Here is a 27,022-nt window from a genome sequence, read left to right as displayed (position 1 = left end):
TGAAGCGCTTTGAGACATCTCCAAGACGTGATAAGGCGCTGTATCAAATGCAAGGATTGTTATTATAAGGTTTAAAAACTGAAGATCTCATGTGATATTGAGAAGTAATGCATTTTGCATCCCCAATAAAATGACAAAACAGCTGATCCAGTGAAAAGGGTTAAAACGTCATGATAATTTTGTAATGATTGTTTAAAACCTTCTTAAGGTTGTATTTAACACGGTTCGTGGTTTAGGCATGTTGATAAGATTTGCTGTGCAGGTGTGCATGACATTTCTTTACTATATTTTATAGCTTGCAGCCAGAATATTGTGGTTTATGGCACAAGAGGTCTTATGATTGCAAATGAATGAACTGTGAGGTCATCTGATTTGCGCAGTGAGTCCAAGCATCCTGGTTGCATTTGCCTGTCCGGGTGCCCTTGTGGCTCAGGCTTTGTAACTCAGCTGATTACTGAACTCCTGTAGCTTAGTGGTTAGAGAACTCGCTTCGCAAATGAGAGTACCTGAGTTCGATTTCTGGGCAGGGCGAAGCATTGGGCAAGTTTCCTTTCTCCACACGACTCTCCCTGTCAGTAAGTAGGAACCCGGTTGTTAGTCTATCGGCAGGTCGCTTTTCCGGGGTTAATAATCCTTTTTAAAAATATATAATAATAATTTAGTTACTCAATCCGCGACTGTTTGCAGCACATCACTGTGCGCAATTGACCGCAGTGTTTCGCCCACAAAATATACAGTCAATTCACTTTACAGTTTCTTCTGTGAAGCGCTTTGAGGCGTCTTGAAGACTTGAAAAGGCGCTATATCAAATGTTAGTATTGTTATTATTACCAGACTCTTTACCATGCAAAGAGTTTACTTTGTTTTTTTCTTTCTCCACAGTCCTGCTCAACACTAGAAGTCGTACGGTGCTGTTTTTTATACTTGGTAACAGACTTGTGCAATCATGTTTTTGTATAACCTGACCCTTCAGAGGGCAACTGGCATATCCCATGCCATCCATGGAAACTTTTCAGGTGAGTGTTTTCAGGTGGCTTTAATGTTAATCGTCTTGTTGCTTTGACTGATTGGGTCCTTTACTCGGATTTCAACTGTATTTATTTCTCAATCTGAACATGTTGATCTTTGAATGGCTTTCTCTTAATGTTCTCATTGAGAAGATTTTGTTATATTGGACTCCTACATTTGTTAAGCAAAATTCTAAAGTAGATGTTCATTGTACTTTATGGGTCAACTGGAATCCCCCCCCAAAAAAAATATTTGGCCTTTCCTGATGCATTTTCCTTGTTTTAATGTTTCTGATGAAACAAGGACTGTGTGCTAAACTTCGAAGGCCTTTGCCGCATGTTGAAGCAGACAAGCTCCTAAATTAAAGAACTTTTATACTAAATTTTAGAGAATAGGATTTTTAGTGTTTGATCTAGTACGACAACAACAAGATTACATTTATATGGCGCCTTTCACGTCGGGAGGACGTCCCAAGGCGCTGGACAACGTACAGCATTTCAGACCCTAGCTGGGGTCAGGGGGATCCTAAATATATATATCCTATATATGGGATAGTACAGATCCCATCCCTTTCCTCCTTTAAATTATTTAGCCTCTTCTACTGCTTGGGAACCTTGTTGTTGCATCATTCTGCACAATGATTTCACAATAGATTTACAAGAATGAGGGACCTTGATGATGAGGAAAGGCCAGAGAGGCCGGGATTATTCTCATTGGTTAGAAGGTTACGAAGAGACTAATAGAGGTCTTCAAAATCATGCGAGGATTTGATAGGTTAGAAAGGGAAAAACTGTTTCCACTGGTGGGTGTGTCGGTGACTTGAGGTCACAGATTTAAAATATTCTCTAAAAGAAGCAGAGGGGAGGTGAGAAGAATTTTTTTCATACAGCGAGTTGTTTGAACCTGGAGCGCATTGCCTGAAAGGGTGGTCGAGGCCGATTCGATAACTACTTTTAAGAACGCGGTGGACGAGTATTTGAGGAGGACGGGTCTGCAGGTTATGGGGAAAGGGCTGGGGAGTGGGATTGACGTTATATTGCTCTTTTCAAGGAGCCGGCAGACTCGATGGGCCGAATGGCCTCTTTTTCTGCTTATGATTCTATGAATGTGTATTGAACTGAGATGCTTTGTAAATGTTAAGCATATAGAGGAAATATCTCCATGATTATTAGTTTGGCTAAGAACTAATTCATAATGTATGACATTTTTCAGCACATAAGACAAACTAGTGATTTGCCTAAAATAAGTCACATACTGTGAAGTTGAGTCTGGTGATCTGGTTTAACATTTGCAATTGTCATTTATGGTGTAAGCCCTTTGTCTTGCTTTTTAACTCCAACATTACTGGAATGGAGATATCAACCTCATGGCGTAGTTTTACATTTTCTATTGTACTTTCTGATTGTTATTTCCTACTGTGTAGGAACCAAAATGCAGGAGATTGTTGTTTCCCGGGGGAAGATCCTCGAATTACTCCGTCCAGATGCAAACACAGGGAAAGTACATACTCTGCTTACAGTGGAAGTTTTTGGGATAATTCGTTCTTTAATGGCCTTCAGGCTAACGGGAGGTACTAAAGGTAAGGTATATTATACCTTTCAATCAGCTAATGGTAATATAAGCTTCTGTAAAGGATTGGCGGTCTATGTAGTTATATTGAAATATTTATTATTTTATTGAAATCAACCTTGCATTTCATATAGCGCCTTACCAAGTCGTTCAGACATCTCAAAAGTGCTTCACGGGATATATTGTAAAGTGATGTGACTATGCATCTCCACACCACAAGTTTTAAATATTAAATGATTTTTTTTAAATGTTGCTAGGTCACATTGTGTTGCAGTTGTAGGAAAATTAATGTAAAAAAGGTAATCAGATCAGAGCTTTCTACTAAAATGAAAGTGTAGCACAAAGGTTTGTTAAATTTGTAGCTTGCTTTTTCATGGAGTTTCCTTATATGTATTCTGTCAAAGATTGACAGTCACAACATAACAAGGATGCACGTTGCATAAGATAACAGGTGCTAATTTATTATTCAATCTGTTAGCTTGGCCCAGTTGGCAATGCTCTTGCCTCTGAATCAAAAGGTTGCATTAGAACTCGAGATCCTAGTCTGATCACATTTCCAGTGCAGTACTGAGGAGCAGTACATTGTCGATCATGGTGTGCTTTGCGTAACATTAAAAAGAGGTGCGGATTAAAGATCTCAGGGCAGAATTAGAAAGAGAAGGGTGTTTCTCCCAGTGTCTTGGCCAGCATTCCTTCAGATAAATAGCCTTGTGGTTTGTGGTTCTTACTGTTGCTGCCTTGGCTTACTAAAACATTTAATAATAAGAAGAAGAATTCTTGCATTTGATATAGCGCTTTTCACGTCGGGAGGACGTCCCAAAGCGCTTCACAGAACACACTGTAAATTGAATTGACTGTATATTTGTGGGCGAACGCGGCAGCCAATTGCGCACAGCAATGTCCCACAAACAGTCGTAGTTTGAAAATGACCAATTTATTATTGCTTTTGGTTTTGGAGGGATTATTATTAGGCTCTGTGTGGAGTAAGGAAACTTGCCCAAGGTTTCGCCCTCTGCCTGGAATTGAACTCAGGTCTCTCACTTGCAAAGCGAGTGCTCTAACCACTGAGCTACAGGACTCCATTTGCTAGTAATTATAAGTGAATCAATAACTTACTTGATAGAAGATTTGCAAGTAATTAATTGGTACACTGCTTACTTAAAAGTCATTAATGAAATGCTTGCTCTTTTACCCACAGATTACATTGTAGTGGGCAGTGATTCGGGCAGAATTGTTATCCTGGAGTACCAACCATCCAAGAATATCTTTGACAAAGTTCACCAGGAAACCTTTGGCAAGAGTGGTTGTCGGCGTATCGTACCTGGCCAGTACCTGGCAGTGGACCCCAAAGGTCGTGCTGTCATGATAGGTAAGTGTTGCATACAAGTTGGTGCTTAAAGCAAAGGAAGTAATGTACAATTGTGTAATACCCTGGTCAGACCTCATTTGAGTCCTCTACAGTTTTAGACACTACACCTCAGAAAACACCTTGGAGGCTATTCGGTGAAGACTCACCAGACTGATATGTGGATTTAAGGGGCTTAGTTATGAGAGCAGAATGGGAAACTGGGATTTCTTTGAACAGAGGAGTTTGAAGTTCGAGGTGGTTAAAATAGTAAAGGAAATTGACAGAGTGAATAAGGAGACTCCTTCCTCTGGTTGCAACATCCAGAACAAGAGGGCATAATCTAAAAATTTAAACTAGACCTGTTAGTGTAAGCAGATGACATCACTTTGCTCAGAGTTATGGGAATGCCTCCAGTGCAAGTGGGAGTTTACACTGAATTGTCATTAATCTCAAGGAATAAACTGTTTCTGAAAAGTAAGCTATTTATTATTCAGGTGCCATTGAGAAACAGAAGCTGGTGTACATTCTGAACAGAGATGCTGCTGCCCGGCTGACCATCTCCTCGCCCCTTGAAGCACACAAGGCAAACACACTCGTGTACCATGTGGTGGGTGTGGATGTGGGCTTTGAAAACCCTATGTTTGCCTGCCTTGAGATGGACTATGAGGTAACGTCTTACTCATTCTATAACTTTGGGGCTTTGGACACCCCGCATTTTCCACCATGTAAGGGCACTGCTAGACATCGCCAGTGTATGACATATATGAACTGTATTGTAAACGTTAGAGGAGTATTTACTGAACTGAGGAGATGTTTTAAATTAATTTGTGGGGTTAAAAATGCACTATTTTCTGAGTAGCAACATGAGATGACACCCACCTGCAGGAGTTTTGCTGCAGAATTAGATGCTTTGGAACAGAGTTCCTGGCGTTTGGTGTAGGAACTTCTGGTTATCTCAGTAGTCGCTATTTCATGAATCCATGTAATGAATACCGACCGGATTTAAACCCCTTTGTGTGTGCATGGAAATCTCTGATAACTGTTTGGATATCTGTTCAGTGGGCTGTGAATTTACACTCTAATCTTAAACAGTAATTAATATATAATGTTTTTTTGTCATTTACTAAAGGCCTATCTGAAAGAAGTTTAGCATTGTGAGCATGTTGTACTTTTTAAGATACATTTAACACATTTTGTTACAGCAATATGTTGCTCAGTTTGTACTGCTCTTGCTGTAATCTAATCTCACAGAATGCAAGAAGTCTTTGGCTTCCAGTTTATTACTTCCACTTTGTGAGATGTGTGCGCACATTTGTTTTATACTGTTGCAAGCAATGTTTATAAAGGATAAAGGAGGCTCTGAAGCTTTGATTCCTGAATTCTGCTTCTTAGTCTAGTACAAAAAAGCACATCTTCAGTGACAAGCTCTGCCACACAGACACGAGAAGGTCCCAAATTCAATCCTTGGTTGCTGCGTACCCAATTCCAGCCAGAATGTTGTGAGGGGTTCTATAATTGGTTTCACTGCCCCTGTTGGGGCTCATTTCTGCTCATTAATCCATGGCAATGAATCAACTTCCTTCAGAGTAAGCGAGAGGACCTGGGTTCGATTCCCAGCGGGGCGAAACACTGGTCAAATTTCCTTACTCTACATGGCTCTGTTTACCTTGCAGTAGGTATATTCTGTGAAGCGCTTTGAGGCATCTTGAAAACATGATAAGCTACTATATCAAATGCAAGGATTATTATTTATCTTCAAGTGAGAAATGTCCATGTTATTCTTGCTAAAAGTGAGCAACTTGAATATGATGACACTGTCCGTGTTTCACCTGATGCTTAAGTGATTACACTAACATTTCTGACTTAAAGTTTGCTCATTGTTAAACTCTCGTGAGAGGAATTATTAGGTTATTAGGTTTGTGAAAATTTCATTTGAATGGGTTTGATTTTTAAATGTCTTTCACTTCATAGTATATTGTGTGAAACGCTTTGAAACGTCTCGAAGGCATGCTGTATCAAATGCAAGGATTACTATTATAGATGTTTAATTTTTTAATGTGACGGTTTAATGGGTAGCTGACGGTAATCTCAGAGAAGTTGTGTGATGTGAAGCTAAATTCATTTCTAACCATTTAAGGTTTCCTAACTTGCAATTAGATCTTTCAGTTTTGGAGGGTTCCTGAGTATCGACTTTTAGTGCTATTGTGAAATGTTCCCGGAACAATCCGAACTTTGTGTAGTTGATTTGATATTGTTGCTAATTACTGGGAAGCAAATCGATATATTTCACTAAACATATGGAATCAAACTTTGGGTTCACAGAAGACTCGGTTGCATATTTGTAGATCCACCCTCATCTTATCCTGTAATTCTGTAAATCTAGCTGAATGGATATCCCTCGCATGTTTTCTACATTGGGTAGCCCGGTCTCTTAATCTGAACAAAACTATCAATAGCATTAGTGGTAATGACTCCTAATGTCATTGGATCCAATGCCAACTGTAATACGCTAGTAAAACAAAGTATACCGTAACACCATTAGAACTCAACAGAGCTGAACCTACAGATATAAGCAGATGGTAGTCTCAAAGACACATATGAGTTACGCAGCAATGAGTTACTGTAAATGCCTGTGTGAGCCTGAACTGTTTTCTGACTGATTAGTCGTCTCTGTGTTTATAGGAGGCAGATAGCGACCCCACAGGTGAGGCAGCAGCTAACACGCAGCAGACCTTGACGTTCTATGAGTTAGACTTGGGCCTGAACCACGTAGTGAGGAAGTACAGTGAACCTCTGGAGGAGCACGGCAACTTTCTGATTACAGGTTAGCATCTGTGGCTCAATTACATTTCTGAACAAAGGGCTGAAATTCTACTTGCTGCTACGTGAAGCGACTCCTTCACTGCTTGATGATTACAGTGGGAGAAATCCCATTAGCAGCTGACATTGTCAATGGCGCTGACCAGAATTTCAGCCCAATGGCTGTTCAGAATAATGTAGATGTGCTATCTATGTATCTAATGTATCTAATTTTGTGTTGGGTGAATGACTATTGTTCTGGAGACTCCCATGGCGATTCAGTGGGTGCATTCTGTGGAACAAAGCCGTAAGGATTGTATCGCTGGCCTCCAACGAGTATCCATTCTCGGAGGTGCTGTATCTGTCTGAGCTAATGATTGAGGGGCAATCAGCCAGAATTTCTGCTCCTGATCTATCTTTAATGGTGGCTGCTGAGAAATTGCTTTTTGATGTCTCAGGATGTCTGAGGACAGGACCAGGTTTGGCTAAGGCACTTCCCATGATCTAACAGCAGAAAGAAACGCTGGCTTGTGGAATTGTAGCCATCCATGAGGCCCTATCTTCATTAAAATGTAGTGGACCAGCTTAAGCAGGGGGTCAAGTCACCTAAAGTGAGCGAATGATTTTTAAATAGGGATGGAAAGGGTGGCGAATATTTTTGGTGCAAAGCAGTGTGTCCAACTGGTCATCCTCGGTAGGTGGCAGTGTCATATATGATCAAAAAACAAGGCACCATAGAACTGGCTCGTTACTGAGTCAAATTGAAAATGAAGCCGGGTTCATGAAGTATTGCATAAAAATATAAATTTAGGTATTAATACACTTCATATTGAATATCACTCCTTCCTGTTGTTTTTGTTGAGCACGGGCAAGACACCACGTCGCTGTGATTGACCCGCTGGAGACTCCTGGTGTACAGGTTATAGCATTACCTGACCCAGGTGGCACCTGCACCATTGCCTCTCAACCGTTTGTCAGGGCAACTCTTGATCTGGCTGCTGGTTAAAAGAATACGTAGATGGGGCATTACTACCTAGTTGACGTGGTCGTACAGAGGTTGTGTCTGTGGGACAACAAGCGTCTGTGGGTTTCTTCCCCCATTATAGTGTTGAATAAACTAATTTATCTTTCAACGTTTTAACCTGCGTAAAATAGTTTTGCGTCTTCTGAGACTAGACAGCTCAGAAACGAGGATTTACCTTGATTTGCAGGTAAAAATCCGTGCATTCAAATGGCTTTAAATTTGCACGTGAAGTTGGAAACCGAGGTTGATTCTGTGATAAGGTAGTCTTTCACACAGTAGAATATTTTAAACCCGTACAACCCTTACAAAGAATTCAGTTCATCCCTTTATTGCCTGTGTTAAATGTTTTAATATCCTAGAATTATACAGCACAGAAGGAGGCCATTCGGCCCATCGTGTCTGTGTCGGCTCTTTGAAAAGAGCTTCCAAATCAATCCCACTCCCCCGCTCTCTCCCCATAGCCCTGATCAACCCCACTCCCCTGCGCTATCCCCATAGCCCTGATCAACCCCACTCCCCCGCTCTCTCCCCATAGCTCTGCAAACTTGTCGTCCCCAAATAATTATCTACTTCTCTCTTAAAAGCTGTTATCGAATCAGTTCCCACCGGCCTTTCAGACAATGCATTCCAGATCCCAACAACTCTCTGTGTGAAAACATTTCTCCTCACCGCCCCTTGGTTTCTTTTAACAACTATTTTAAATCGGTGTCCTCGGGTTACCGACCCACCCGCCAGTGGAAATAGTTTCTCCTTGTTCACCCTATCAAATCTGCTCATAATTTTGAAAACTTCTATCAAGTCTCCTCTTAACCTTCTCTGCTCCAAGGAGAATAATCCTCGCCTCTCTACCTCTCCTGATAACTGAAGTCCCTCATTCCTGATACCATCCTGGTCAATCTCCTTTGCAACCGCTCCAATTCCTTGACATCCTTCCTAAAGTAGTTCCCAGAACTGAACATGGTCTCTAGCTGAGGCCTAACCAATATTTTATAGTTGCAGGTGTATCTGACTGGCTGTGTTTAGGGAGTTGTTAATATGCCTACGTGAAAGAAATTCCCATCACTTCTCTGTAGATGTTAATTTTGCTCTCTTGTTTAGTAAGGCCCTCTCAGCCATGTTTTCTATGCTTTTCTATTTTTTATTTAAACTAAAGTATTTGAAACTGTTGTGAATAAGAAAGCAATCTAGCTGTTTGCTTTGGGAATTGCCATCAGGGTTAGTGAAGTGGTTACATTAGGACGTGCTAATTGAAATCATTCTGTCCTCCAGTTCCAGGGGGCTCTGATGGCCCGAGCGGTGTGCTCATCTGCTCTGAAAACTACATCACGTATAAGAACTTTGGTGATCAACCTGATATTCGATGTCCCATCCCAAGGAGACGGGTAAGAAGCTGCCATTTAACATGTTTGCAGTATTTACAGAGAATACTTCTAAACACATTTATTTTGGTTAAACTGGAGTAAAAGCTCTAGCCTAGTTTTGAGTGAAAATTAACAGGAGAGTGTGATGCTCTATAGGAATATATAGGAGTTAACTGTTGATTGCCTTCTCATTCCAGAATGACCTGGACGATCCCGAACGAGGAATGATCTTTGTCTGCTCGGCGACACATAAAACCAAGTCCATGTTCTTCTTCTTGGCACAGACTGAACAGGGCGACATCTTTAAAATCACCCTGGAAACAGACGAGGATATGGTAAGCATCCCGCTTGGCAGGCCTGTGACTGAGCTATAAGCCAGGTACTTAGATTTCACAGCAGCTCATCACACCTTTCTTTGTGTTTTTAAAGGTTACCAATTTGCAGTATTTGGACTCAAGTCCGTATAGTATAACTAAATACCCATTCCTTCTGGTTGTAAGAGAATCTGAAAATCCCCAAACAACTTGTTTTTATACAATACCATTCATGTGAAAGCCTCAGAGTGCAAAATGGAATGTGCTTAATTCGAAATGACGTGAATGTTATGGAAGTAAAAGTGGTAGCTGCTTTGCATCATGGACTATTTTAACGGCAGGCAAATCCTTTAATCCAAGATAGCAGTGCCCCCAAAATAGCAAGTGTGTTCTATCTGCTTGTCTACTGGAGTTTTACAATATAATTTCACAGAATGCTTTTTAAATGGAACAAATCTTCAGTCGGGGTAGGGCTTGGCTTGTACAGTATTTACTATAGCAGCTCTTTTTCCATCTCCAGGTAACTGAGATCAGACTGAAGTATTTTGATACAGTTCCTGTATCTACCGCGATGTGCGTGTTGAAGACTGGATTCCTGTTTGTAGCTTCTGAATTTGGCAATCAGTAAGTATGGAGGTATTTTGGTTGGTTAATATTAAGCTAACTGGTACTAACTGGTCATTCAATCATCTGTTCTCTGGTTTGAAGTGAGCTTAATTTAGTTCATTTAGTATCTAGCCTCCATTTAGATCCTCATCAGTGCATTACAGGACATGTGGAGAATCTGTAATGGAGTGTCCTGGCTGCCCCTTGCCCCCACCACCAGCATAACAATTATTTTATTCCTGAAAATAATGTATTAAATAATGTATTTCTGTCCCTGTGGTTGGATTTATAGTATTGTACTTTGTGACTTGGCAACGGGGAAGCAGTTTTGTGCTGAATATCTCTTTGTAGTGTCTGAATTTGACAATCGGTGGGTCTCGATAGAGTACTTTGGTTGTCAGTTGAAAGATTAACTAGTGTGTTACTGGGAGATCGCACTATTCCAGGTAAATGTTTATAGTGGGAGAGAGAAATGATGAAACTCGAAATCCTTCATAAAGATTTGAAAAAACATTTATTGCCTGAAAAAAAATTCTTGAGCAAATCTTGGTGAGTTTCTAATTCAGAGAGCTAGTAACTAAGCCTTGCCTCCTTTTTCCAGCTACCTTTATCAGATTGCACATCTGGGAGATGATGATGATGAGCCTGAGTTCTCCTCAGCTATGCCTCTGGAGGAGGGGGACACCTTTTTCTTCCAGCCACGACCTCTCAAAAACCTGGTACTAGTTGATGAGCTGGACAGCCTTTCACCTATTCTGACTTGCCAGGTATTTACCTCTTTAAAATTATGAGTGGTGTTGGTCTTCTTGACACAGTCTGACCAGGGTGACATCATTAAAAACCCAGAAACGGAAGGGTTTTGATAGATAGATTTGATAAAGAAATTATTTCCACTGGTCAGTGAGTCAGTAACTGTAGGGCATCAATTTAAGACGGTTAGTAAACGAGTAATTGGAGAGGTTGGGAGAATGGTTTTCACACACAGCGGTTAGTTTATGGATTGCCCTGCTGGGAGCGGTGGTTGAGCCAAATCCATTCGGGCCTTCAAAAAGGAACTAGCGAGATGCAACAAGTTACATTTGTATACCACCTTCACCTTAGAAAGAGCCCCCTGCAAGGCTATGGGGAAAGGGCAGGTAAATGAGACTGAAAGAATTGCTTTTGAGGGAGTCACGATGGACCAAATCACCTTTTGTGTTGTTGATTTCTGTAGTTCTGTAGATCTTCAACCGCCGTTCACTTTACAAGCGATAGCAACAATGCTTAGTAGCCAACCATTAGTGGCTAACCCAACGGTACTGCTGAGGAATAGATGTTATCGATTGATGTTCTTCTCTGAAAGCCACTGAGGAATGAATGCTTTATAATTCTCATCTTGTGTGGCTGAGCTGACGGGGAGCTCCATTGGATGCTGATATATAACTGCGCTTTGTGCGTTTATCCACAGATTGCTGACTTGGCCAATGAAGACACACCCCAGTTGTACGTGGCCTGTGGTCGGGGCCCACGGTCATCCCTGAGAGTCTTGAGACATGGTCTTGAGGTAAGGAAAGATTTGGTTTGCACAAGAGCAGTGGAGATATAAAGGCACTGAACTACTGTGCCGGCTAAAATTAAGTGGGGAAATGGCACTGGAAGATAGTAGGAGCAGAATGGGCATGGGCACATGTAAGACTAGGATGTGCAAATAAAGAATTTTATCTGATAACATTACTGACACCATAGCTGTTGAGCCCAATAAGCCTGAGCGAAATGGAAATTGTGCATTTCATGCAAGTATTGAAGATGACTAAAAGAAGCATTAGAGGGTGCGTGAGGACAATGGCGCCAAGCATCTAAAGAAAATGGTGTTATCAATTCAGTTGGGCTTTGAAGACCTGATGTGTCCTTTTAAACCATGGTTTGGGTAGAGAGATTGGGAATGAGACACAATGTCTCAATGTCTGCCTTATATATTTTGCTGAAGAAGAAATCCCCAGTTCCTGTGATACTAGCTGGGAATGTTGATGTAAGCCAGCTTTTAAAAAAAACTAGAAACGCTATTCAGTGCTAAATGAAGTTGAGTGAATGTACAACCTTGAATTTTAAATCCTGGTTTTGGATGGGGGTGGGGGGGGGGGGGGGGAGATATTCCAGGACTGCTCTCTATTAAAGTTTGTTAAAAAGAAATGTTCAATATGTTGCGTGAAGACGTTAGTCATTTGTATTTGCCGTTTCTCTGGCAGGTTTCCGAAATGGCCGTCTCTGAGCTTCCTGGTAACCCTAATGCAGTATGGACTGTAAGAAGACATGTGGAAGGTATGGATTGAGTACAGTGAGACAGATGGCTATGGGAGAAATCTGTTGCACACAACCCTCCCTCGAGAGCCTTGTGTTGCACCAACTGAAGACATAACTTTTGTCTGTTCAGAAATATTCCTTTGAGGAAAATGATTCAGCAAATGCTCCCTTTGCTATTGAATCACTTTGAGTTTGTTTAACCCTTTTAGGTATATGACTGGGTTTCCTCGGCAGCTTTGTAATGCTGCAATTTAATAAGTTCATCTGCACAGTAGAATATATATGCAATGTCGAAAATAAACCATGCATCTTATTGGGTTTCCTTTTGTTCAAAAGTTTAATGGCCTGGAAAGGTTCAACGTTTTCATTAAGTTTTTTTAATGCATTTGCAATTTAGATACAAAGCTGTATGTTTTTAAAGTAAAGGTTTAGAAATCTGCAAGTGACTATTAATACTGGCTGTGTGGTCACACGTATCTGGTGTTGAAATTCGCTCTATTTTTGTTCCTCTTCCTTAAACGTGTATGAACAGAACTTTCTTATGTTGAAAGAAATTCAGAATCTTTGCTCATGATAAACCTTAAGAGACTTCCTCCCAATGGTTCAGTTGATAAACATGCAGCCCAGAGTGAAACTGAGCCAGACAGACCTGGGTGGTTTTAGGTTCAGTCTTTGCTGACTTAACTGATCTCAGTAATTGGTGCTTCAGTTGTTTCTAGTGCCTGGGATGATGGGGAGGTAGTAGAGGAGAGTCAAACAGGAGTTCTTACTCCTAATCACTTAAGCAGTGATCACTGAATGGAAACGTTGGGTGACATTCGGGTGTCTAACTCTGTTCTGATACTCCCCCACTGAGTAAATTGTTGAAAAGATACTAGAGAACCTATTGGAACTGGAACTAAGCCTGAGCACTAATGATGCTGATTTTGGTGTAGGAAAGATCTTGTGACTTGTGCCATTGTATTTCTTGTCACTTGTGGATGATTTACAGAAGTGAAAGCTGCAGTACTCATTTCTAGGGCTGGGCAGATCCTGTGAATGTTACAAGCCAGAGGAACTGGGCTGAAGATACTCTGAATTAAATGTTACAGCTGGAATGCCTGATAGCATTTCTAATTGCCGCTGTACAAGAGTATCATGAGTGAAATCGTTATGGGGGTATATTTTACTCAACTTTTAAGAGAGCACGTTGCATATGCGATTACTCTGTACTCTTGAATCCTTGTAATGGATGGAACAGGCCTACTCCATAATGATCTACTCAAAGAGCATAATTTCTCTTTCCGTTAAATATCGGTCAATTTACACCTTTTAAATTGCTGGGACTCCACATCCCCCAATTGATGTACTTAAAACTTGTGACGTACATTCACGCAATATTGTCTCATTTTGTTACTGTTTAATTACTTCTCCCTCAGCCATAAGGTATTAACTCTAGAATTGTGGCTATGTAATTCGTTGTTCAGCCCTAGTTTACCTGCACTGGCTTGATGGCTCACACACTCCAGACTTTGCCCAGCTCAAGTCATTTTTGCTATTGCAGTTTATACCCTGGTTTTCCTCTTGATTCTGAAAGAGCAGTACTAACCTTGGCTGGTATGTGGTGGCACGATCTCTACCAATACCAAGCCTCTGTTTCTCTCCCACAGGTGGCCGGGGAAGGTGCTACTCACTCTAGGTGCGTACCTGCTGGTAGGGCATCCTGGATACTGGGTTAGGACAGACGTTGTAAAGAACAGTCCTAACTAGTGATTTACATGAAGCAAAGTACTGCAGATGCAGCTATTCTACATAATGGAAGTTTGCACAGCTGGAAAATCGTGACACCCCTTCCCTCCCCCAATATTATAATTCAGGGTTGACGATGGACAAATTTATAAAGAGCGCAGGGGACTGAGTTGCTGAGCATGTTTTGGATAAAGGGTTTGATTGAAAGTGCTGTGCTTCAGAATTCAGAGCTTCTATTTAACATTTGCTTGAGCCATCAAGCTTCAGTTAGCTGATTCTTCAAATGTGTTACTTTCCTCTTTGTAGAACAGAATAGGAGTAAATTCTGAGGTTTCCTGTGTTTTTTAAAACAAAAAGTGAAAAAGTTCCTGGTTTGGCTGGGAAGAATCCTCAGTCTGATCTGCCCAATCCCTGAGGAATGGTTTGAGGTTAACAAAAATGAGTCTTTTATGTGAACCGTCGTGTTTTCTTTCAACTCATTCCACTTTACTAAATATCCAAATGGGATTAGTTACAGATGTTTCATCTTATGTACAAGTGGGTTTATCACAAGTGACTTCTTGTCAACATGAAATTGCTTTAAAACGTTAACCCCATCATTAAATCTTTGATATTAAAATGTCCCAGTCTCTGTCTAGCCTTAAACAGATTCACTAAAACCTATGGCAAAATGAAGAAAAACCTTCTTTGCATTAAGATACTTCCTTCGCCTGTAGCTAAGAGTATTATTTCAATGAGATCCTGTCTTTAGGACCTGTTCTTGGTTTGCCAGCGTATAGCTGAGCCCTGTTGCTGCTAATAGTAGGTATAGGCTGATTTACTTTTGAAAATGGCGATTACGTTGTATTGAACTTTTTTAAAAGGCATTTTATTTCCCCGCCCCATCCTTCAAAGCAAAAAACTGGTCAGGAACGCGGTAATACATTGTACTTACTGTGTCTATGCTAAATGGACTTTTAAAACTAAAGCCTACTATGATTGGGTTTGGCAATAGAATGTATTGTGAAAGTGTTGAATGTTAACCTGCAAGTATATTTTGCACCTTTTTTGTGTGTGTTTAGATGAGTACGATGCATACATCATTGTATCTTTCGTGAATGCCACACTGGTACTGTCTATCGGTGAGACTGTAGAGGAAGTGACAGACTCTGGATTTCTGGGTACCACACCCACACTCTCCTGTTCCTTGCTTGGTGAAGATGCACTGGTGCAGGTAGGGGTACAGTGTTTGATTCTATGTCGTAAAGGAGCCAATTCTTTCAGGGTGCATTGATTTTTGTTCAATAGACGGGAAAGGGCGAGATTTAGGATTAAGGATGTTTCACAGCATGAAAGCAAATTTCATAGAGTAGTTAATAGTGACACATTGGTCACTGGAGTTGACACCTTAAGCAGCTGATCAGCAATAGGATTTATTTAAGGGTGAGATTGAAAAGGTGCAGAGCAAGCACATTCCAATCAGGAGGGTGGGGGCGGTGCAACAAAGCATAAGGGGACCAGGGCCAACAAAGAAATATCAGGGGGATAAGAGGGAAGCTTATGTAACATTCAAAGCCGATAGCACAGTGGAAAACCAAGAAATGTCTCATTGTATAGAAGAGAGGCAAAAGGGGAGACTAAGAATGTTAAGGAGTATGAAAAAAAAATTAAGGGATTTGTTAAAGATTTTTATAAGCTATTAGAAGTAAAAGATTATCTCAGGAGCTTGGGCCACACGAAGGCGAAAGTAACAAATGGTGGTAGAGACGAAGGGCATGGTGAGCTATTTAATGAGTACTTTGCCTCAGTTTTCCCTGAGGAGAGGTGGCACTCACACGGTAGAATTAAAAGGGATATGGCACAGCTACTTGGGATAAGCATCCAGAAGGAAACTTTACCACAAAGTTATAACATTTGACAAATCACTGGGCTCTCCCTAATCGATGCATCCCAGAGTGCTGAGGGAAATAAGGGAGGAGATAGAGAATCTTGGTGATTTTGCAAACTTCCTTGGAGACTGGTAGGGGGCAGAGGTGGCACCACTGTTCAGCAAGGGTGCTAGAAGCTCTGTAGTCTGTTTTAAAGGCGCAATACTAATGTAATCTTGTTGTTAGCTTGTGCTCAATCTAGATTGTAATTGCAACTACTATATTCATCTTCCCCCAAGTTGGAACTGACCATGTCATTCTCGCTAAAAGTGAGCAACTTGAAAATGATGACACTGTCCGTGTTTCACCTGATGCTAAAGTGATTACACTAACATTTCTGATTTAAAGTTTGCTCATTGATAAGCTCTCCCATGAGAGGATTTATTAGGTTAGGAGGAACTCCAGGCCGGTTAGCCACAGTTGTGAGCAAACATTTGTTAGCAATAATAAGGGGCCAGGTTAGCAATTACATAGATAGGCATGAGTTAATCTAGGAACCATCAACACTGTTTTTAGAGGGCAGATTGTGTTTGACCAATTGAATTATGAAGCATATTTTACACTGTAACCCAAGAAAATCGCTTCTTTTTGATGCTAGGTGTACCCGGATGGTATCCGTCACATCCGTGCAGACAAGAGAGTGAATGAGTGGAAAACCCCGGGTAAAAAGACCATTGTGAAATGTGCAGTGAACCAGCGTCAGGTTGTGATTGCTCTGACAGGTGGGGAGCTGGTCTACTTTGAGATGGACCCGGTAAGTAATGCACTACATGACTGTAAACCAAATGAATTAGGGTGAATGGACATGTTTAATCGTTAAAGACTTGTAACCAAAATAGACGTCTCGTCGACCAGTTTGCAATGTAGCGTTAACAGAATGGAGAAAACTGGCTCTTCTCCTTCAGTGGGTTATTTAATTAGCAGTGCGAGGCAAATTTAAATTCTTGGTGTTTTTAGGTCCTTCCTTTCTACAGATCCTGTGGTTGTGGATCATACCATTGAGCTCGAAAAAGCAGTTTTGCTGAGACGTTGCATGCAGGGATCCTGTAGACTGTTTTGCTAGCTTGTACTCAATCCAAAATGTGATTCAACTATTATATTCAGCTCCAAATTGAAACTGACATTGTCATTCTCACTAAAAGTGAACAACTTGAAAATGATGACACTGTCCGTGTTTCACCTGATGCTAAAAGGATTACACTAACATTTCTGATTTCAAGTTTGCTCATTGTTAAGATTTCCTGTGAGAGGAATTATTAGGAATTGTTATAGGTTTGCGAGAATTTAATTCAAGTCGGTTTTTGATATCTTTTTGGTCAGTGCTGTAGATGGCACAGTTAATATTGAACCTAAATGCAATGCTGAATGGGTGAGGATGGGGACAGGGTGTGCTGCTGTTCATACAGCACATGTTCTGTTGCAATCTTTTCTGCTACTTAAACTTAGTCTGTGGGTGGATCTGATTATTCCCGTGGGCTACATAAATCGCTCTTTTGTTTGTAGTCTGGCCAGCTGAACGAGTACACTGAGCGGAAGGAGATGTCAGCAGATGTGGTGTGCATGAGTTTAGCAAACGTACCTCCAGGAGAGCAGCGCTCTCGGTTTCTGGCTGTGGGTCTTGTAGACAACACCGTCAGGATTATTTCTCTTGACCCTTCGGTAAGTTACACGTCTTTGAGACGTCTCAAAGCGCTTCACAGAATATACTATAAAGTGAATTGACTATATTTTTGTGGGCGAAACACAGCAGCCAATTGCACACAGCAGTGTCCCACAAAAGTCGTGGATTGAGTTACCAAATTACTATTTACTTTTACGCTACTGCTCAACCCAGAAGTGGCTTATAATCTAGGTAAATTGTCATTAAGAGCACATTATGACCAGGTATTAGAGCATTCGGATGGGTCACTGTTTTTTGAAACACTGGAGTACAAAATTCAAGTGGTTTAAGGTTCTACATTTAGACAGTCCACGATGCAGTAAATTAAAATGAAATGAAACTAAGATACAATATAGAACAAGATGCAGATCCTTTTTGGGTACTTGCTTACAGAGTACATCATCCAAAATAAAGGTACCAGCTACTGATGCAGTAACACTTACCTCCCAGGTGACGGTGCTCATGCGCTGTGTAAATTCAGCAGTGACTGAAATGAAATGGTCTCCTCCAGCACATTGTATATTGCGCTGATACCATTAGAGTGGTATTTACAGCTCTTTACTCCTTTTATGGAACAATGCCAATCAAGAGCCTAACAAAATGTTGATTTGATTTTTGGGGATCAAATGTCCATTTGATCTATATTTTTCAGAATACCCACTCTGCTGTTAAGCCATTTGTTCACTAAGTCCAGCTGTTGATCACAAACCAACATTCAAAGCTGCACACCTCCCATCTGCACCTCATTACAGACTTCTTAAGTGATGTCGTGGAAGTTCTTTAATGTATTTCAGTTGAATTTCAATTCAATGCAAAGGTCTTTCATTGTAAAGAACTCATTTGCAGGTTGCTTTAATGTAACAGAGAATGACTTTGAGTCTCCAGCTGTGTCTCTCTCTTAGTCCACCATGACTATGCTCCATGATTAACTGGCATTGCAACAGTGGCATTGTAATTTTAAATTTGTGGAAGGAGGTGTATCTTCAGAGACATTTATATATCAGTTTGGCTCAATTGATAGCACAGCTTACAACAACAAAACATTGCATTTATATAGCACCTTTCACATTGGAGGATGTCCCAAGGTTCTGGACAATGAGGGGTTTGCACCCGAGCTGTAGATTGGGATCAAGGGGGTCAAATCATGCTAGCGTTTGAGCTCACAAACTCGGCTGACAGTCCAGTGGGGGAGCATTGTGTTGTCAGAGGTGCCGTTCTTTAAACCAGATGATAAACCAAGGTTTAATAAAATAATCTCTTAAACCATCTCTTTTTCAGGACTGTCTGCAACCCCTGAGTATGCAGGCTCTTCCAGCACAGCCAGAGTCGCTCTGTATAGTTGAGATGGGTGGTGCAGAAAAACAGGACGAGCTGGGAGAGAAGGGCTCCATTGGCTTCTTGTACTTAAATATAGGTTTACAGGTGAGTTAACAGCAGTGAGTCATTGTAGGAAAAGAGAAATAATTTTAGCCTAACACACAGTCTATGTGCCAGAAACAAAGTTAAAACCTCATAAAAAAGAAAGTTTGAGCGCCATTTGGCTCATGATGCTTGTGCTCTCCTACCTCTTCAAGTCGCTTTTTATTAATCCATTTATCCCCGTATTCCTTAATCATTTTTACTTTTCATAAACCTGACCTTTGAGCAAAGGAGGCGGCCCACTTTAATCGACTAATACGTTGCACGCAAAGTGTAATAATATTCATGATTGTTGATTATGGGGTCAACAATATTCACAATTATTGACTCCACAACCAACAATTGTATTGGGGAAGAAAATCTTTATGGTTCTAAACTAAATTATTTCCAGATTTTGGGTGGTGTAGAGAGCTGGGAAGTACTGCTGTATTTTCTGTTGCTGATGTACTTTGTTTTAAGATTTGGTTGTGCTTCCTGTAGAACGGTGTGTTACTGAGGACTGTGCTGGATCCAGTGACTGGCGATCTGTCTGACACCAGAACCAGATATTTGGGGTCTCGACCGGTCAAGCTCTTCAGGGTCAGGATGCAGGGTCAGGAAGCGGTGAGTGCTGAATTAGTGACCCGAGACCTTGGTCCTAATCCATGGGTTTAGAGGAAATGTTAAGTTCTTATTAAGTAAGAAACTGATGATGACGTTGGTTTGGACTATTGCATCCTCTTCCACTTCTTAAAATGGAACCAAACTATTTCCTTGTAATCTGGGGCCCCAGACATTACCTCCACAACATCGCCCGGCTCCGCCACTATCTCACACAGCAGGCTGCCGAGACCACGCATTCCACCTCATGACCACCTCATACACGCATTCATAACATCCAGGCTCGACTACGCAAACTCGCTGCTTGTCGGTCTCCCCAACTCCTCCCTCCACAGGCTGCAGATCATCCAGAGCTCTGAAGCCCGTATCCTCTCCCGCACCAGGCTCCGTGACCCTATCACCTTCACCCTCGCCCGACTTCATTGGCTTCCCATCACACAGAGGATACAGTTCAACATCCGGGTCCTCACTTTCAAAGCTCCCCATGATCTTGCTCTGCCCTACCTCTGCGACCTCCTAACCCCGTACCAACCTGTTTGCCCCCTCTACTCAGCGGGCTCCATCCTGCTTCACGTCAACCGCCTCACTTGCCCCACCATTGGTGGGTGGGCCTTCAGCCACTCTGCCTCCATCCCCTAGAACTCTATCCCATAGTCTGTCCGCCTCACCCCCTCCCTCGCCATCTTCAAAACCCATCTCAAGACCCTCCTCTTCGACCATGCCTTCGGTCACCCCATTCCCCCCCTGCCCTCTACCCTCCCTGATCCCGACCCCCAGCTTGGGTACAAAACACTGATTGTCCAAAACACCTTGGGGCATCCTCCCAACGTGAACGGCACTATACAAATGTAATTGTGTTGTTGTTGATAAGCCAAGCCAGTCTGTGCTGTAAGTCACCAACATCAAAATGATGAAGCATATTCCGTGTTTCACCTGATACTTCAGTGATTACGATATTGTTTCTGATTTCAAGTTAGCTCGTTGCTATCCTGTAGTTTCTATATTGTGCTTGCTGATCTCCGCACTATTTTAATACTGTACATGTTCTTCACTCTGCAGGTGTTGGCTATGTCCAGCCGCTCATGGCTCAGTTACTCGTATCAATCTCGTTTCCATCTGACACCACTGTCCTATGAAACTCTGGAGTATGCATCGGGTTTTGCTTCAGAGCAGTGTCCAGAGGGTATTGTGGCCATCTCCACCAACACCTTGAGGTAGGACTTCTAGAAATCAAGGTTATATAAACAAAGATTATAAACCTCCTACAGATGGAAGCTGTTGCTCAACCTCATCAGCAACTCATTTACTGAAGCACTTATAATTAAATGAGTGATGCAAAGCTTTTAATATCTGCCATATATAGGAGTCAGTCTGTCTCAATGTGGTTGCATTCTCGCTTTGAATCAGAAGTTGTTGGTTCAAGCCCTATATTGAGATTTGGGGCTCACAGTGCAATACTTGGGGGAATGAATCAGAAGTGTCATCTTTTGAATGATTTGTCAAAACCTCTGCTCAGACGGATGTTAAAGATCCTGCTGCACAATGTGAAAAGTTAAGTGAGTTTCTCTCCTGGTGTCCTGGCCAACAATTCCCCCAGCCAGCTAAAATTGGTCACTCACTTCATGGTTCTAAGGGGTATTGCCGTGTGAAAATGGATGCTTTAGTCTGCAGGTGCATTTGCCTAAAAAATCACTGCATTCTACAGTAAATGGTATGAAGTGCTTTGAAATGATATAACCAAATATACCAAACTCAGATATTATCATGCTTTATATAAAACAATTGTTATTTACACAATACTCTTTCGGTACTGCAATTGTGGTATTTATGTGAATCAGATACCTGATGCCCAGCTCAGTTTCCTTTACCCGTATAAAAATTGGGTTTCTGGCCAGCAGCATAAAATGTATGCTGGTACCTAGAAACCCAATTTTCTGCCAGAAGTTCCCTCCCCAACACCCCATCCTAAACTGAGTAATTCTGGTATTTCAACTTTTGTGCTGCATGACCATGTGCCACACAGAAGGAATATCCAATCAAAACTTGTAGTTTAAACATTTCAAGCCCCTTCTTAAAACACTGGTTAGGCCTCAGCGAGAGACTGTTCAGTTCTGGGCCCCACACTTTAGGAAGGATGTCAACGCATTGGAGAGGGAACAAAGGAGATTGACCAGGATGGTACCAGAAATGAGGGACTTCAGTTATCAGGAGAGGTAGAGAAGCCGGGATTATTCTTCTTGGAGCAGAGAAGGTTAAGAGGAGACTTGATAGAAGTTTTCAAAATTACGAGTTGATAGGGTGAACAAGGAGAAACTATTTCCACTGGCGGGTGGGTTGGTAACCCGAGGACACCGACTTAAAATAGTTGTTAAAGGAAACGGGAGGTGAGGAGAAATGTTTTCACACAGAGAGTTGTTGGGATCTGGAATGCATTGCCTGAAAGGCCGGTGGGAACCGATTTGATAACAACTTTTAAGAGAGTAGATAATTATTTGGGAAGGACAAGTTTGCAGGGCTATGGGGAGAGAGCGGGGGAGTGGGGTTGATCAGGGCTATGGGGAGAGCGCGGGCGAGTGGGGTTGATCAGGGCTATGGGGAGAGAGTGGGGGAGTGGAGTTGATGGGGAGAGAGAGGAGGAGTGGGGTTGATTTGGAAGCTTTTATCAAGGAGCCAGCACAGACACTATGGGCCGAATGGCCTCCTTCAGGACACTGTATAATTCTATGATTTTTTAACCTTAACTGCTTTTGTCTGTTAATGAGGCAATTCTGGCTCAGTTGTCAGCACTTTACTCTCGCCTCGAAGTCAATGTTGTGAGTGCAAGCTCCCATGTCAGGAATGTAACTCAGATAATCTCAGGTGACGCTTCAGTGCATTGCTCTGGGTGTGCTGTGTTGGAGGTTCCATCCTTTGGATGAGAAGTTAAACCACTCTTTGGAGACACTTCTGTGTCTAGTTGGGCTGCCAGAGCACCTCCAGATACTCGCTCCACAGTAAATTCTGTGAAGCACCTTGAAGCACCTTGAGCAGCTATACCAAATGTAAAGGTGGTTATTATTGTTAATCTGCAGTATGAACATGGGCTGTTCTGTAATAATCATAATCATCCTTGCATTTGAAATACGCCTTAACACGTCTTCGCGACGTCTCAAAGCGCTTCACAGAATATACTGTGAAGTGAATTGACTGTTTTGTGGGCAAAACATTTTGGGCTCTGCATACTTCCTGCAGTTATCAAGGGCCAGACTTGCTTATCTCCTTAAGGAGGAAAATATCCGGAAATGTAATTGTGTAAAGTGAACGACTATATGCTTCATTAACCCTGGGGTCTTGGATTGCTTTCACTGCTTCTGTCATATCTTAATAGGCTATCAGGTTGTAACATTTTATTTTTATCCTCCTTTCAGAATCTTGGCTCTTGAGAAGTTGGGAGCAGTCTTCAACCAGGTTTCCTTCCCTCTGCAGTTCACTCCCAGAAAGTTTGTCATTCACCCAGAGAGCAACAATATCATTGTTATTGAGACTGACCACAATGCTTACACAGAGGCCACCAAAGCCCAACGCAAACAGCAAATGGCTGAGGTAACATTCTGATTCCCTAACTGTATAAATCTACTTTCTGTGTAGCGTGTGGTATTGATGGTCAGTTTGTACTAAACCGAGATGCGGAACCTTTCTCCACTTATCCGTGATTTATGCAATATTCCCTTCCTAACCCACATTTACCCATATTCAAGTTAATTAGCTGTTTATCCTGTTATTGATGTCTGCTCAGATTAAGTGCCGTGTTTGCTTATGTGGCGTACACTTTGTTTCTGATCAATTATACACTAAAACCTGGATACATCGTCTCGCCTAAGTCGTACATCTGCCCAAGTCCCGTTCAAGAGTACGTTCTATGTTTGACATAACTCATACTTTGCATAAGTCATACTAAATGACTGACTGGCACGACTTATGTGAGGTTTACTGTAGTTTGTAAAGCGCTTTTGAGATATTTTTATGAAAAAGGTGCGATTATCAATCCAAGCTGGTGATATAATTTGTGCAAAAGCAGGGAAAATTGTTTTTCGACATGCGTTGCTTGTTTGTTTGCAGTGGCTTTGAACCCGCTGTGTTGTCTTTTGTGCTGTTCAGGAAATGGTGGAAGCAGCTGGAGAGGATGAGCGAGAGCTTGCAGCAGAGATGGCTGCGGCCTTTTTGAATGAGAATCTGCCTGAATCTATTTTTGGAGCCCCCAAGGCAGGAAGTGGTCAGTGGGCATCTGTGGTCCGAGTAATGAACCCCATCCAGGGTAACGTGTATGATCAAATCCAGTTGGAACAGAATGAAGCAGCCTTTAGGTATGCGAGTAATAATGTACATGCAATAATTCATTAAGGTTCATTACCTCATTGTGTAATTGGTGCTGTGCGTCAGAGTATTCATTCTCTGATTAATGCCTTCGATGCGCAGTGTGTTGGCTTGCATTTGATCAGAATACTGTACAGTAGAGTGCTGATTTGCCCAAATTGGATTCAACACTGTTAAAATAATTGGACCTGAACTCTGTAGTACCACACTCTGCCAGCCTATCTCTCTCTATCTGTGCCCCTACTTTCATACACATTCATTCCCTCCCTCCCACCTTCTCTTCTTCCGTCTCTGTCTCTTTTTCTCGCTCTCTCTCTCTTCCCCCTCTCATACATGTGTACGTCAAAGATACTCAGCTGACCAAAAAGATTGAATCATTTGGATGTGATTTGTAATTTCGGGCTCATCTGCTTTTTGCCTTGGCCTGAATATTCAGGAATGTGATTGAATAAGCTTGCATCAGTGAAATCCAGATACCATCTCCTGTAGGGCATGACTGAGAGTTTACATGAGATCCTTCCTTGTAACGAGTTTCTCCTATTGTGTTTGTTTGGTATTATTTGACTGCACTGACGGGGATGGGTGTGTTCTGTGTTGCCAGTGTTGCTGTCTGTAAGTTTGCAAACGGAAGTGATGATTGGTATGTGCTGGTTGGAGTTGGCAAAGACTTGATCCTCAATCCCCGCTCGGTTGGCGGTGGATACATTTATACCTACAAACTCATCAACAGCGGGGAGAAGCTGGAATTTGTACACAAGGTGAGACTGTGCTTAGTACGTCTACAGACTAGCGCTGATGCTCTTTCACTTTGCACTCCCATCCCATTTGATTTTAATCCCTAAATTTGTGGTAATGAAGATGTTGTTCATACGGAGTACTTGAGAGATGTTATGTAAAATGAATTTTACACATACCACATCGGACTTTGTTTTCATAGAATCGTAAATATTAAAGCACAGAAGGAGGCCATTCGGCCCATCATGCCTTTGCCGGCTTTTTATAAGAGCTATCCAATCAGTCCCACTCTCCTGCTATTTCCCAATATCCTAGCAATTTTTTTCCTTTTCAAGTACCAATCCAATTCCCTTTTGAATGTTGATTCTGGGATTTCCTGGCAGATTGACGTTTAAATCCCTCTATGGTCTCTGCGCATCTTCCCTCTGCGATGTCCTTCCAACCACACTGATGGACTGCTGGCTTTGCTCAGCGAACACTCGCTTGCTTTTGTGCTGCTCACCAGCGGGCAGGTTTCCAACCATTCTGCCCTGCTCTGGAACACATGCCCAGCAGAGTCACTCCAACTCGCTCTTCTTTACCCTTGTTCAAGGCCCTCTTTATCCTTATTTTCAGTACCTCCCTTTCCCACTACCCCCCCAGCTCGGGGTGCCCAGCTGGTATAATCGTAAATCTTTGCATTTGTTTAAAAAAACATAGTCTAAGGCTATGGTTTTAATCTTTTCCATCCACCTGTCATTCGCAGACCTCCATTGAGGAGGTTCCCACAGCCATTGCACCTTTCCAGGGCCGAGTTCTGGTGGGCTTGGGTAAACTTCTGCGCATCTACGATCTAGGAAAGAAGAAGCTTCTAAGAAAATGTGAAAATAAGGTAAGTTTGCTAATAGTTATGGACAACCCCAAAGATTTTGATGGTTGGAAGTAAAAAATAGTTTTGTGTACTCTGTGCAACAGGGGAGTTGAGTTGAAAGGAACCTATTTGACTAAGCACTGACCATATCCAGACTGAGTCAGCAATAACAACAATGTAAATGCAGCAAACTGGGTATTGGGTTGTTTTGGCAGATTAGTAAAGTTAAATGTAGCTGATATCCTGCTTAAACTGTAGAGTGCTTTGGTCTGACTGGAGTACATAGTATAGTTCTAGTTACTGTAAGGAGAGAGCAATGTGGGGTTATTGGGTTGAGGAACAATTAAAATTTCACAATGTGTCTGAAAGAGGTACCACCACTTTGATTTGCGTCTGATTTGAAACTTCCTGTAGTTTTTTTCTCTGTCTCTCTCCCTGGTTTGGGGAAAAGATCTTCGGATAGAATCCTGACCGCTGAGTTTGAATTTGAGGGTGGGGAACAGAGAGTGAGAGACATGAAGCCCAATTGTTCTTTAAGGACCGCAGAAAGCCTAGAGCACTCCCTGAAGTGAAGGGTGAAATATTAAGCCACGAGGGAGATTGGATCTTGATTACAAATTGTCGGAGCTGTGTAATGAGTTTTTCTGTCTGACTCTTGCTTCAGCACATTCCAAATTACATTGTGGCTATTCACACCATTGGGCACCGAGTGGTTGTCTCAGACGTACAAGAAAGCTTCTTCTGGATCCGTTACAAACGGAACGAGAACCAGCTGATCATCTTTGCCGATGACACGCTGCCGCGCTGGATCACCACAGCCAGCCTGCTGGATTACGAGACCATGGCCGGCGCCGATAAATTTGGAAACATCAGCGTGGTGAGTGCTGCTGATTGGTTTTACCTGTCCTTGGCATTGGGGGCAGCTCACTCTGGCCTCTCGACTGAATAGTGGGTTTTGATTCCAGTCGACCTGGATACTAATAATAATCCTGGCATTTGATTCAGCGCTTATTCGCGTCTCAAAGCGTTTCACAGAACATACTGTAAAATGTGGTGCTGTTTTATTTTGTGGGTGAAACGCGGCAGCCATTTGCGCAGTCGTGGATTGATGTATCAACTCTGTTCTTGGGGCGTCCTCCCCATGTGAAAGGTGCTATATAAATGCAATTTATTGTTCTTGTTTAAGCATGCTTTTGCATCTTGTTCTCTGAATACTGATTTAATTGGAGAAATGTTGTTTGTTGCTGTTGGTTTAAAAGCTTTTTATCGCACTGAAATCTCCCATTGAATACGTGAACGAGCATGAACTATGTCTAACTGAGGCTGCTCTTTGACTGTTACAGGTGAGGTTGCCACCAAACACCAGTGATGATGTTGATGAGGATCCTACAGGGAACAAAGCCTTGTGGGACAGAGGTCTGCTTAATGGAGCTTCACAAAAGGTAATCAATCTTTTCAACG

General features: G+C 41.9%; 1 protein-coding gene across 1 annotated transcript in view; it reads left to right on the top strand.

Annotated features, from left to right (window-relative positions):
• sf3b3 (splicing factor 3b, subunit 3) overlaps positions 1-27,022 on the top strand; it is a 41,483-nt gene that overhangs the window by 5,545 nt on the left and 8,916 nt on the right. Inside the window, exons 2-24 of the mRNA XM_007905834.2 lie at positions 883-1,016; positions 2,432-2,587; positions 3,776-3,946; positions 4,420-4,592; positions 6,608-6,749; positions 9,018-9,130; positions 9,307-9,444; positions 9,944-10,047; positions 10,631-10,796; positions 11,477-11,572; positions 12,255-12,327; positions 15,099-15,250; positions 16,543-16,698; positions 17,448-17,603; positions 18,883-19,026; positions 19,504-19,626; positions 20,683-20,837; positions 23,031-23,205; positions 23,761-23,966; positions 24,578-24,734; positions 25,457-25,582; positions 26,226-26,438; positions 26,905-27,003. Coding sequence (XP_007904025.1) covers positions 947-1,016; positions 2,432-2,587; positions 3,776-3,946; positions 4,420-4,592; positions 6,608-6,749; positions 9,018-9,130; positions 9,307-9,444; positions 9,944-10,047; positions 10,631-10,796; positions 11,477-11,572; positions 12,255-12,327; positions 15,099-15,250; positions 16,543-16,698; positions 17,448-17,603; positions 18,883-19,026; positions 19,504-19,626; positions 20,683-20,837; positions 23,031-23,205; positions 23,761-23,966; positions 24,578-24,734; positions 25,457-25,582; positions 26,226-26,438; positions 26,905-27,003 — 3,264 coding nt within the window. The 5' untranslated portion in view covers positions 883-946. The remainder of the gene's footprint in view (positions 1-882; positions 1,017-2,431; positions 2,588-3,775; positions 3,947-4,419; positions 4,593-6,607; positions 6,750-9,017; positions 9,131-9,306; positions 9,445-9,943; positions 10,048-10,630; positions 10,797-11,476; positions 11,573-12,254; positions 12,328-15,098; positions 15,251-16,542; positions 16,699-17,447; positions 17,604-18,882; positions 19,027-19,503; positions 19,627-20,682; positions 20,838-23,030; positions 23,206-23,760; positions 23,967-24,577; positions 24,735-25,456; positions 25,583-26,225; positions 26,439-26,904; positions 27,004-27,022) is intronic.

This window comes from Callorhinchus milii, unplaced genomic scaffold, assembly GCF_018977255.1.
Source record: "Callorhinchus milii isolate IMCB2004 unplaced genomic scaffold, IMCB_Cmil_1.0 Scaffold14, whole genome shotgun sequence".
Classification (NCBI taxonomy): domain Eukaryota; kingdom Metazoa; phylum Chordata; class Chondrichthyes; order Chimaeriformes; family Callorhinchidae; genus Callorhinchus; species Callorhinchus milii.
Note: the sequence above shows the minus strand (reverse complement) of the source record. Positions and strands in the feature narration are given on the sequence as shown.